General features: G+C 46.6%; 1 protein-coding gene across 5 annotated transcripts in view; it reads right to left on the bottom strand.

Moving 5' to 3' along the window:
- The window catches only part of NRXN3 (neurexin 3), a 909,952-nt gene that overhangs the window by 349,939 nt on the left and 547,251 nt on the right, over nucleotides 1-12,762 (bottom strand). Inside the window, exon 1 of one of the 5 annotated variants that reach the window (XM_050975205.1) lies at nucleotides 1,750-2,685. The exons of the other annotated variants lie outside the window; for them this stretch is intronic. Coding sequence (XP_050831162.1) covers nucleotides 1,750-1,993 — 244 coding nt within the window. The 5' untranslated portion in view covers nucleotides 1,994-2,685. Of the gene's footprint in view, nucleotides 1-1,749; nucleotides 2,686-12,762 lie in introns of those variants that run through there. 5 annotated transcript variants of the gene reach the window in all.

Genomic DNA, 12,762 nt, shown 5'->3' with positions numbered 1-12,762 from the left:
GTCTGGCATGGCATTGATTCTCTTCCCGTGTGGGGCCTGAATGTTTCTCTTGCATTTTAGGATGGATGCGAACTTTGGAGCAGAAGTGGGAGTTTCATAGGCTGAAAGGATAGTGCCACTTGTGTCTGCAGAAATGGCTGCACACCTCCCACCCAACCTACTGCACCCAGTGCCACTCCAGTCCTGAGCCCTCGCCTCTGCAGCGCTGTGCTATTCTGCAGTGCCCTGGGCTCCCCCTCCCGCACTGCCAGAGCACAGACGACCTAACTCACAGAGCTCCCTGTCACCCTCTTCCAATGCCCTCCAGCAGCTCTGCCAGGGCACCTCCCGCTAGCACAGCCCTGCTCTGCTGGTGCTCAGCTGTGACCCGCAGCATCTGCCTCCTGGCTGTGTTCCTGAGCCCTTCCCCTCACCAATGCTCCTCGGCTCAGACCTGCAATACCGAGCTTCTTCTACAGCTCTGCCAACGTAGCCAGAGTTTCACTGGAGTTCCATTCATCGCTGTGCCATTTGAACCCTTCCGAGTGCCCTGCTGGTCGCCTGAGCGCTTAGGTGGAGTGCTCCAGGTTTCAATATCCTCGTAACCCTGACACAGCCCTACCAGACATCCTCATAGTCTCCGCTGCAGCCATGTCATGCGGCACCAACTGTGCCAGGGCTCTTCCTTCCTTCCCTTCCCTTCCCAGTGTTCCTATGCCTCATTTAGGATACTGGTTCTTTGGTTCTTCTTCTTCTGGCCCTGCACAAATGTGAACCTCTAGGTGAATACTCCTATGATGGAAAGCCAGACCTGACCCTGACCGGCAGCCCTGGAGGGAAAGGGCCAGGCCTTGGCCTGCCTGCCTCTACCAGATGATATGACTGAAAACAGAAGCTAAGGGACAAAGACAGCAGACAGGAGAATGTGGAGATGAGGAAAAGGCTCCATGTCAGACAGGCCTAGGCCAACTCTTATTAGGGTAGGGAGACTTGAGAGAGCTGGTTAAGAGGCTGTGTAGGTCCAGCTGCCGAACATTGCTCAGCATTTCAGGGGCACGATGCTGGTCCTCTCACTCTCTCTTGGCATCTCTCAGACACCCTCTTCCCCTTCTCCCTTGCTGCCAAAGTGAAAACCTACTCCCCATTATTTCCTGCCCCAGGGTTTCCCAGGAAGACACTGCCAGACACCAAGCAGGAAGCCAGGAGCAGGAATAAGACCTCGCCTTTTCCTTTGTACGCCCCTTTCTCTCCTCACCCAGGAACGCTGCGAGCGCGCAGGCAGGGGAGGAGCGGCGCCGGCAATTCCCCAAGCTCCTGGCTGGCCCTCCCGCAGCCGGGCGACCGGGAAACGAGGGTGGCCGGCGGGGAAGAAGCTCTGCTGCAATGACCATGTCAGCCGCTACAAACCAGGGATTTAGTGATTCCCCGTCGCAGGATCCCAGCGGGACAGGAGCGGATGCCCTTCCGCCGTCCCGAGCTGCTCGGCGCTGCCGTCTGACACAGAGCGACCCGAGCCCGTCCCGGCCCCCACCCTCCGTCCTGCTGGACCACACCGGCCGGGGAAGTTGGCTCTCGAAGCGGGGCGTCCGCAGCCCAAGGCTCGGCTCGGGGGCAGCCGAGGAGTGGAGGGTTAATGGGGAGGGGGCAGAAATATGAGGGGCAGGGAGGACCCCCCCCCTCCCCCGGAGACACAGGCATCGTCCCTGCTCCCCCTCTGCTGCTCCAACTGCTCTGCAAAAAGGTTAGAAAGAAACAAGAGTGGGAACCCACCGTGTCCTCCTCGGAGGGAGACAGGGGAGCGGTAGATAGAGATAGGCACAGAGTGGTGCTTGCTGCCGTGGAAGTGATGCTCATACTGAGCCTGAGAAACAGACGAGGAAGAGGAGGCAGAAGAAGCCACGTTAGAGGAACTCCACACAGAGCTGACGATACATCCCCAAAAGAGGGAGCACATCCACAGGGTCCAGGCGGGGCGGCGTCCCGGGCAAATGCTGGGGTCTATTCTCAGGTGCATGGTCAAGGCACAAGACACCTACAGACGGGCAGTCTGAATTCCAGCCAGGGAGAGAGAATAACGTTCATGGTGCCAGGGGACCCATGCTAGCAGAAAAGAGAGTCGCTTCCGAGGCTCTAGGGGTGTGCGTGTGTGCTCAAGAAAAGAGACAGCGTGTGTGCGAGAGAGCGAGTGCTAGCAGGGAAGGGGAGGGATGGGGGAAGGTTAGTAACCACACAGAGACGAATAAGACGCGCCGTTTCCCAGGGCTGGATCTACTGTGGCAGGAACCCCGCGGCCGTACCGAGCCTCCAGGAGCGCGCAGGAAAGCCGCACATGTCCGCACGAGGGTCCTGTTCAGGTTCCTCCAGGATCACGGGGTCCTTGAGGACTTTTCCCTGCCTGCGATTCTTGTCTCTCACTTTGCTGAGAGGGACTATTGAAAACGAAAAAGAAGAAATAAGCCAGGGACCCCAGGTAAATTTTTGATTTTCTTTTTTTTTTTTTTAATCCCAATTCCGGGGGGTTTCTCTTGCTTCTCCACTAGCAAGTGTTGCAATGCAGAACTGCTAGGACACGCACACGCGCGCGCACACACACACACACATAGCAATCTAGATTGTTATCCTCCTTCCACCGAATCCAGGCGACCGAGGGATCAAGCCGATTAACCCTGCGCAGCCGTCGAGCGCATCGCCAGGTCCTCCCGGGCGGGCGGGCGGGTTGGAGCGGCGGGGCGGTCGGCGCGGTCCGGGCGCGGAGCGAGCGGAGCCGGGGCTGGCTGCGGGCGGCCGGCGCCAAGTGCGGCCAACTCGGCGGCGCAGGTGAAGCGCAGCCGGGGCGGCCGGGGAAGCGGCTCCGCCAATGGGCGAGCCGCATGCAAATGTCCCGGCGCCGGCGAGCCAATGGGAGCGGCGAGAGCGCTGCGCAGAGGGACCGGCTAGCTCCGGGGGGAGGCGGGGCCGGGGCGCGGCACCGCCCCCGCCATTCATGCGCTCGTGCGGTCCCGCCGCCCCCGGGAGCTCCCGGCTCCGGAACCGCCGCACGGGAACCGGAGCTCGGGAACCGGGGCCGGGATCGGGATCCGACGGAGACCGGGAACCGCCGCCTGCTCTGAGCGGCCACCGGCCAAACGCGCCCAGCCCCTCCGTGCGGGGACGGCACCTCCTCCCGTTCCGCCGTCCCGCTGCGCTTCGGGGCAGCCGGCGCGGGGAGCCCTCGGCCGCGACGCGGGAATGGATGGGCTGAAGTGACACCGTCCCGCCGCGCCGCCCTCTCCCAGGGCTCGTCCTGCGGCCGCACCTGCTCAAGAGCAAACGAAGAACCAGGAACGGTCGCGCTCTTTAAAACTCCCTAAAGCTCTTACAGATTTTTTAATTTTTTTTTCCTGTAAGGCTGCTGCAACAATAGGTGTAGTCCAAGCAGGAGTATCTGCACTTAGTCATCGGAGAGTGAGGAATGCAGCCGGAGTTTGCAGCCCATAAATTAATAAACAAACGCAGTAGCTTTATCTAGTAATTTACTGCCTATCAATTTGCATGGCAAAAATCCCCAGTCACAATGGGGAAGGCAAGCACCGGGAGTGAAGTGACTTACACAAGATCACTCAGGGAGTCAATAAGGAGCTTTAGAAAAGGAGCCAGCCAGCCCCAGGACTCACCTTGCACTGCACTGCCTCCTTCCCTTTCATTTATTCATACAAACGAATAAATTGTTTATGAGTGTAAGTTTTCTTGTTTTCCCCTCTAGAACCGTGTTTGTAAGTGTGCACGCATGCGCCTCTGCAGCCTGCTGTTTGACTCGAGTATTTCCCTAATGCTGAGGTGCACTGATTTCAGTCATTGATCTCAATTTGGTACAACGCGTCAGTAACTTGTAATGATCAGCCTGAGTTGTACACCTAATACTATTAGTTGAGCCTGATATGCTTGTAATTTATTTTTTAGTAACTTATACTAAATGTGATCTTAAGTTATCTAAGTGATCTAAATCAGGGGCTAAAGCATCCAGAAATGCTTTGTTGTTTTGCTGGGTTTAATCAGTGATTGTGAAAAGCAAGAATATTATCTTCACATTTATCTCATATCTGCCACCTAAGAATCTCAGAGTTCTTTGAAATCTTTTAATAATGAAGCCATTCAATGGCTTTAGGTATTACTTTGCCATTCTGTAGATAAGGAAATAGAGGTTCAGTCATGTTGAGCCAGTGACTGACTGATAGACATGGGAACTGAACAGACACTGAGATTCTCCCTCCCAAGCAGTACATGCTGTTATCATAAACTATTTGACTTATTTGGTGGCCTTTTGCTGGCCTTAAAGTGTGAATATCAGCTTTCCTGACAATGGGACACACAGGTGGAGACAGGACTGAGTGTAGTGCAGGTGTAGTGCAGGTGCCTCCTGGATGGCAAGTTGGCAGTGCCATACAGAGGGCACAGAGCAGTTTTATCTGTGCAAGACAACTTTTTCTGGCCTTGAGTTTTGTTGAGGAAACTGAGGTCGCTGCCACATATATGGTGGGATACCTCATACATATATATGTACTTGGGGGAAGGGGGGAATATAACCTGTCATAACACCCTTGAAGGGCTGCTGAGCCATGAGTCAGCACCCTTGAATCCCTCATCACACAAGTCCTAATTTTCACACAGTCCACAGACAAAGTACTCTGGAAAACGTATTGTGTAGTTAAGCTGTAGGGAGCCTGATTTAGGGGAAGAGGGGAAGGACAGGTATTAAATACATCACTGAATAGCTGATTTGTAAAATATAGGAAATCTGAATTAGTTTCAGACCCAGAGAATTAGAAGCAATGCAACAAAGATCTGCATCCCATCGTTTTACTTTCTGTTTTCTCTGGCTGCAGCATTACAAAAAGGACAGAATGTGTCACACATTACAGGATCAGTCAAAGGGGCTACAGGTGCTACAGGCTTAAACATTGAGGACTCAATGCTGCTTTTCCAGGAGGCAGGGGTGGAAAATTCATTACTTTGTGTGGAAAATATATAAATTTTAGAAAGTGCAATTCTAGAGATAAGAGCACAGAACTGCATGGATACACTCCTGGTCCCTGTCCTGCAACTATTTGCCCTATTACTGAAAGAGAAGAAAACAGAAGGGGTTGTTCCTTTGATTAAACTGTGGTAGCATCCTTCAGCTTTTAATTCCCTTTTAACAGTCCAACAGGCCACAACCTCTTCTCCATACTCAATCCCTGTTCATGCTGGCCACCTACCTCTGGGGTTGCTGTGGGAGGCAGAGCTATCAATGGCCAATAAATTACAAAGCCCAAAACCAAATCATTGATCCTTTTCCTTGTTCAGTCCGCCACCAATCCTTCCCCACATACAGAGGTACCACCTTAGGTGCTGGTAGGACATACAAAGGTGATCATCACTTCACACTGCCCTGTTCACAGACAGAAAAATGCCTGGACAGTCCATGAACAGGAGAAATAGCGTGGCTGTGCATCCCCATCATCCCTCTGATGGGGATTTGCTCTACGTTCTGCATACCAACCTTCCTTTGCTGGAAACCAGTGGGTAAACTGCCCTAGACAAAAATGAGAAGGGCCAAGAACACCAAACTCTAGGAGTACACCATAAAAATAAATAATGAAAAAAGGGAAAAACTATGAAGCTAGCTATAAATACATCATAGGATTCTGGTGACACCGCAAGTAGAGGAACTTCACTCTGCCTTGCTTTATGAGATGTCAGTGGATGTATTTACTGCCCTGTAGTTCACAGGTGACTCATTTATTTAGCAGCACCACTGCAGGGAAAGGGCAGATTTCAATTGCAGTATTCCTCTTGGGTGGCAAGGGGAAGTTTATAGTCAGAAGTGACGTTTCAACATTATTCCCATTAGATTTACTTCAGAGGAGGCTGGTTTTGTGGTATTCATATTAGTTTAAACTGTTTAATCTGGGTAAACATGGAGTCTTTCTAAGTGCTCTTGTGTCTTCAGAACCAAGATGGAATCCCTTAAAGGATAATGGTTTCCATGATGTGTTGTGCCCTACAAATAAGAGATAAGTCTTTTTCCTACACAGCTGTTTCTTTTACTAAAAGAGCAGAGGGCCACTAAAATCTGCAGAAATGAGAAATAGTAAAGCAATTGTTTCTTAGTTTTAGAATCCAGAAAGAGACCCAGTCATCTTCAAGCCCAGTAAGAGTTTGTACTCCACCTTATTTAAAAAAGCAAGTACAACTTTCTCCTATTAAATCTTAGCTGTTAATTATTTGCTGCACTCAGAACTGAAAAATCAGTGCTGCTGTAAAATCACAGATCTTTTAAACTGGATCCAATGGGGAAAATTGATTAGCATTTATCAGTACAGGGTGCCCACCAGAGAGAGGACAGCTTTGCCTCCACCAGTAGACGCTATCAAGGTACAGTGTTAGTCAGTGCTTTGGTATATAATAAGGTTAAGAGAATAAAAGGTCAGCTAGAACAGCCTGTCACCCAGAAGCTTGTCCCAGACTGAACTGCTTCTCTCAAGGCTCAAAAGAGTTCCATTATTTTTTTAATGTTCTTTTCCAAAACAAAAAGGAGCGTGAAAATATGTCATACAGATGATGTTAAAATACAGTTTTAAGTAAACTAAACTAAGCTAAAATAAACCAGAGGGAATTGCATGCTGTAGAGAGCTTAGGACTGGCATTTAGACACCTTTGTCTTTAGCAAGCTACTTCAAATTCTGCTGACAACAGCAACGACCAAAAATCTGGTAAATTCCTCAGCACTACTGGCAGAATTAACTGCTCTGAGACTAGTCCCTGGTGCCCCACTGTCCTTGTCATCACTGTCTCTCTGCAGGCAGCCTCAAGAGGCAGGACCCAGCAGCACCAAAAAATTATCAGTGTTTGCTCATCCAGAGCGAAAGGGGAGGGTTGCTGCAGGACAGGGCTGGAAAGTATGCACACAGCTGCTGTTATGCAGTACTTTTTCTTGTGTGCAGTACTTTTTTTGCATATAACCAAGTTGCTGCAGTCTCTGTAGTTCTTATTTTTATTCTGTATCTGGGGAAACAAAACCAAAAACAAACAAAAAAAAAAAGAGCAACTTTTCTCAGGGCTTCTGTGCTTTGCTTTAAAAACCAGAAAGTCCAGTTACCCACAAAAGTTGAGGCATATGCCTTACATGTTACCAGTAACAAAGGTCAGGTATTCTCTTTTCTGCTCAGCTCCAAGGGACCACAGATTGCCAAAAGCAACTAATATAGAAGCTTTAGAGCCTAGTTTTGTTCTCATTTATGTCAGGGTGAATAAACTCAACAGAGCCAGTAGATTGACATCAGTGAAGAGAAATCTGACCCTTGGTGTTCATTTGTGAGAAGAAAAATGCAAGTTGATTACAACCAGGTAGTCTGGGCTAGCAGTAAGTTAGACAAAAGCAATGGTAACCACTGAGACAGAAATTCAGTTCTATCAAAAATCCAATTTAAGGGCCAAAAATCTCATGAAGTTCAGGCTTTCTGACACACCTAGAGTTCTGTGTTGGTGGAAATAAGCAAGAACAAGTGCATGGGCACACAAATACAGAAACATATCTCTTTTTGATAAGCATTAATCAACTATAATTGGGAAAGAGACAATGTCAGGATTCACTAATGCAAACTGACAATAACATGTTAAAATTTCCCGTTTGCTGGATAATGTCTAAAGGATGATCCATTGTACTCAGCACTATGCAAACTAACACAAGCTGAGAGTCCCTTCCCTGGAGAGATTACAGACTTGCTGGAAAGGCATGAGCCAACATATGTCAGAACAGCTTTATGAGCAAACAGTACCTTTTTTTGGCCAAAGTCTGCTAGTCTGCAAGCCTATGAGAATGGAAGGCACTGGCAGTAGTGCCTTGATACAGTAGTGTCTGGCCCATGCTTTCAGCCCTGAGCATGGGAGTTCTTCACTCCCTCATCCCTGGGAATTCTCCTTCACAGAATGTACTGCAGAGATACCCCTGACCACCTGCACAAATCACCAGCAAGCATTCTCTCTCCAAAGGCTGCCTCAAAAATGAAAAAATCCTTCCCACACCTCAGACCTCTACCAGATCAGCAATTATGAATGGTATTTCTGTTAAATAAAGGATGCTCAAGTTTAGTTTTTTTCAGTCATCATAAGGAGGTTCTGTGATTCAAGTACCAACCCTCTCCCCCTTCTGTCTCACCAACACTTTAGTCCCTGCCTCTGGGGTACTTTATCAAAGTGGGCTAAGCTGACAGCAGACTCTCATCTCACAAGAGACAACTGATCTTCTGTGGCTGCAGAGCTTTTTCCTCCAGGAAGATTGGAACTGCATCTATCTCTTACTCTCAGTAAAAGCTGGGCTCCATGGCAGCTGCTCAAAGCTTGTCAGGCAGAGGAACAGAACCTGCTTGGACTTCTTGTATCCCTTTCAGCAATGTGACATTTTATCAAAGGTTTGCTCAGGCTCAGAAAGATTCTAGAAGCTAAAAGACTAGCTGAGTTTGAAAATATCAGAGTTGTCCACTGCTTGACCTTAGTAATTATTGAATCACCAATGAAGAAAAAGAGCCCAACAGTTTAATTTTCTGATGTTTCTTTCACAGAATTCCCACTTCTACTACCTAAATTTTACTAAGTATATTCGTATAAAATGGTAGTGACCTGTAGATCTGGTTTCCATCATTCATAACAGCCCCCTCTAACACATCCGTGATTAGCCTGATTTTATGTTCAGCAAAATTCATCTCTAGCCTAACTCCTAGCAACTGATACTACGGATGCATGTGGCTACTATGTTTATGGAAACCAAAAGCTATGGGTACCTTCCTGGGTTTGGAATCAGTGTTGGCAAGTCTAAGGTGAAGGGGAACAGCCTGTTTCCAGCCTAGGTGTGAGCCCTGCCTGGGATAAGACCCTGCTGTGGTCCCTTGCCTTCAGTGACTCTCACAGCAGCAAGAGGTTAGATGCACCAGCAGATCACAGATGTTGCCTACTGTAATTTTGTCTGTATCCATTCTGCAGATCTAGATCTGGAAGGTCTGCATGCCATGCCTTACACACTAGGGCAAATATTAGCACTGCAGAACTAACATCTATGTCACAAATTCTTAGTGTGGAACACTTAGCTGGGAGATTATTTTTAAGAGTTCTGAGTTCTAAAATTTAAATAGCACCTGCAATACTGAAGTAGAAAGACACAGAGAATCAATGGAGCTAAAATATCTGCTGAGATAAATAGGGAACTATTTTAATTTTACCCATGAAAGCAGAAAGAAGACTTATTTTTCCTTTTGCACTCAAAGAAATCTTGTCTGACACAGAAAGGAAAAGCTGGGAAAACTGTTGCTCCTTTAAACTGACTTTTGTACTAATGAAAAATGAGCTCTCTAATAGGCACTGTGCACGGGCTCCCCTCTGCTTCTCATCTCTCTTCCATCTATCATCTTTGCCTGTAATCACCTGTTCAACTCACAGCAATAACTTCCAGGTGACTGCTGTTTGCTGTGGATATCCAGCCACCAAAAAAAAAAAAAAAAAAAAAAAAAAAAAAGAATTAAAAGCAAAGAAGGATATGGGGGAAAACCTTGCAATGCCATGAGTGTCTCACCACCTGACAAAGAGTGAACTGATTCCAGCAGCCAAGCCTCCTTGCGTGGGAGCTGCTGGTAGGTGTAATTTCCTAAGATGTATACCTTGTCAGAGTGCAGGAGATGAAAAGAAAAAGAAGGTCAGAGCAGCCAAAGCTAAAAATTTGAAGGACAAAAGAAGACGCTGTGGGGAACAACTCTTCTGCTTTTAACTCTGGAAGAGCCCATTCTGCATGGTCTGTGTCAAATTACCTATTGGCTAGGGTGTAACAAACAAGAAGCTGTTAGATGGCCTTCTCCATGCCCAAAGGGGACAGCTGTTTTTACAGGCGGTGCCTGTGCTACATGACCTGCACAGGGTAGTACAAGTATACAGTCCAATTGCTCTCAACCACAGTGGAAATAAACTTTTTCCCTCCAGGTAACTAGGCTCATAATAGACCAGACAGACAGATACCTTAAGAGGCTATATTGTCCCTGTCTCCACCAATGCAGTATAAACTTTGCAATATATACCAGTGTTTGATTTTATCAATATTTTTTCCCCTCCTTCTCACAAATTTGCTATAGTCAAAGAAGTCACACATGACACCTATGAATTAAAAATGCATTAATCGGGATATGATTAATCATAGCTTTCCTTCTGCCCAGGTATAAACATATTAAAATATTGTAACTAACAGCAGTATATATTATATTACAACGCTCAGATGATATATATAAACAGCTTACTAAGTATGTGAACAACATGACCACCAAACAGGCAAACAAGGCATAGTTATTTGCTCACAGGAGGCATCCAGGTAACAAAAAGTTGCAACAAAGGACAAGATAAGCATAAGGGATGCAAACAGACAGGCATTCTACTAACACACAAGAAGCATGTCTGGGAAAAAAAAGCCAGGAGAAGCAGCACTGTTGGCAGTTGAAGATCCCGTTTTTGGGAGATCAAAATAGCATTAAAGAATCAAGTACATAAAGGGTAATTGGATATGGAAGATGACAAGCCAGCATCACTTCCAACTTCTCTCATCCTTCTCTACTTCTCACTTCTTCTGCAGCTAAAGCACCCAAGAACTGTAGCTGTCAGTGCTAAGTGTAGAGAATCAGCTCTGTGGTGCTGTACAGTCACACTTAATTTAGGACACAAATGTTAAAGAATAACAGCTCTGTAGTTTTTTTTATAAAGCAATAATTAATGATAATATTTGAGAATTAACCATTGGCATAAAGCATGTTGCTACTCAATGAGTTCAGTAAAGTTTTGGTTTAAAGCTCAAAACTGGTCTGATTTACTAGTGTTCAATTAGTTCCCTTCCTAGCAATCGGTAATTCCCCAACATGCAGATACACACACATTTTCAGGTGCAATATTGAGGTGTTATTTCTTCTCTATCATACAAGAAAGATTATTTCCTTCCTCTTTACAGATACTATTCATATATTTGAAGACTTCTTCTATGTCCCTCCTCCCTAGACTAGGACATTTGTTCCTTAGAAATCTATGGGGTTTAGACTCTGCTCATTATTAGTGGTTTCCTCGAGACTTTTTCAAAATATCCACATTTTTCTTGAAGTGCAATGTCCCAGACTGGATGCAGTCCTTCAGATAAAGTCTTATGAGCACCACATACATAAGAATAATTATTTCATCTATCTTATTGATGATACTCCTGTTTACATTCCCTATAAGGTGTGTGCCCCTCTTTCACAGAAGGAGAGCTCATATTAGCACCCTGCTAGCTACTCCCAGTTATATATTGTGTAACAGAATTATATATTTTGTAATGGAAAATACCACAGGCTCCTAGGCATTTTGCACTGAGATTTTTAAAAGGTTTTGCAACTTCCAGAAAGTGCAGCTTAGGTCACTGCAGTATTATGCTGAGATGAGTAGTTACACAGCATCAACTACCTGTTCCCTGCTGATATAGGTAATACTTCCAAGGACAGGCCCTGGCTTTAAGGCATGCAATGCACCCACACAAACAAATCAAGGAGATGGAAGCAGAATACGCTCTGGGTCCATTTGCAGCAACTGATCAGGGACCTTACTGGGACACTTGATCTCCAGCAGAGAGGTTCAACAAAAGCACAATAGTGAGAATAAGGAGCACGAACTGCTTAAAAACATCTCTCTCCTTGTGAAGCGCCTCCCTCTCCTGTCATTCCCCAGGGTCTCCAACTCCACCTACACAAGCTTCCCCAGAACTGCAGGTCTCCTGAGGCCCCAGCAGTTTCCTTGACTTGTCATATCCTCTAACTCACATGGAATTTAGAGTGTTGATAGTATTCACAGGGATGCAAAAAGCCAACTTCCTCAAACTGAACACTTCCCTTTGCCCAGCACCTTAGTCTTTGAGCAAAATGGGAGGGAAAGCACCCCACAGACACAGAATCCCACTGGAGCTGCAAACACTACCACAGCAAGTACATTTACCAGGTGTAAAAGGACTTTAGGACCAGGCAGCCATGAAAACTGGGACATGGAAACAAAGGGAAGGAGTAGCAAACTCCCTCAATGATAATCTGTATCCAACAGATCAGGCATGAGCTGCTACCAACATGGATGTACTATCTATTGGATAGAGCCAACAAAGAAACCAGCTACTCATTGTAAAGTGCCAGGGAAAAAAACTAAATACAGCCATCCAGGGGTACACTTAGATCCATACAAACACACGTGCATGCACGAGAGCACACCCATTTCTGCTCTGCTCTCTCCTCTGTAGTCTCTTTATCTCCTCCCCAGCCCATCAGCCCAGGACAGTGACAGAAGAAACCAAAAAAAAAAAAAAAAAAAGGGAAAATAGCAAAATGCCTGTCATAACCTGCAGGGGGAAGTCACTGGAAGAACCACACTTCTTTATTTCTTCCATCTGAATTTTGAATTGGTCATACAAAAGCCATCTGCATCCTGGACCAATATATCCATTAAGTAACCCTTTAAGTTATAATTGGGTCTGCATAGTTTTAATTAGATGCCACATTTCACCCCCCTTGCCTTTTTATTAGTCACTTAAAGTGAGCACTCAGGATGGCAACACACAGTCTGCCACTGACTCGTCCAGGGTACTGCCAGAAGTGTGGTGGGTATATGAGGGTGAAAGAAATGTGAGTGGTCCTCAGGATGACTAACTGTGAATCATTTTGTTGCTGTCTTTATCTCTATATTCTGATCTCCTCCTGCACAGAAATCTAAAGGTAGCTATTTTGTGAC

The sequence above is a fragment of the Serinus canaria genome, chromosome 5, assembly GCF_022539315.1.
Source record: "Serinus canaria isolate serCan28SL12 chromosome 5, serCan2020, whole genome shotgun sequence".
Taxonomy (NCBI): domain Eukaryota; kingdom Metazoa; phylum Chordata; class Aves; order Passeriformes; family Fringillidae; genus Serinus; species Serinus canaria.
Note: the sequence above shows the minus strand (reverse complement) of the source record. Positions and strands in the feature narration are given on the sequence as shown.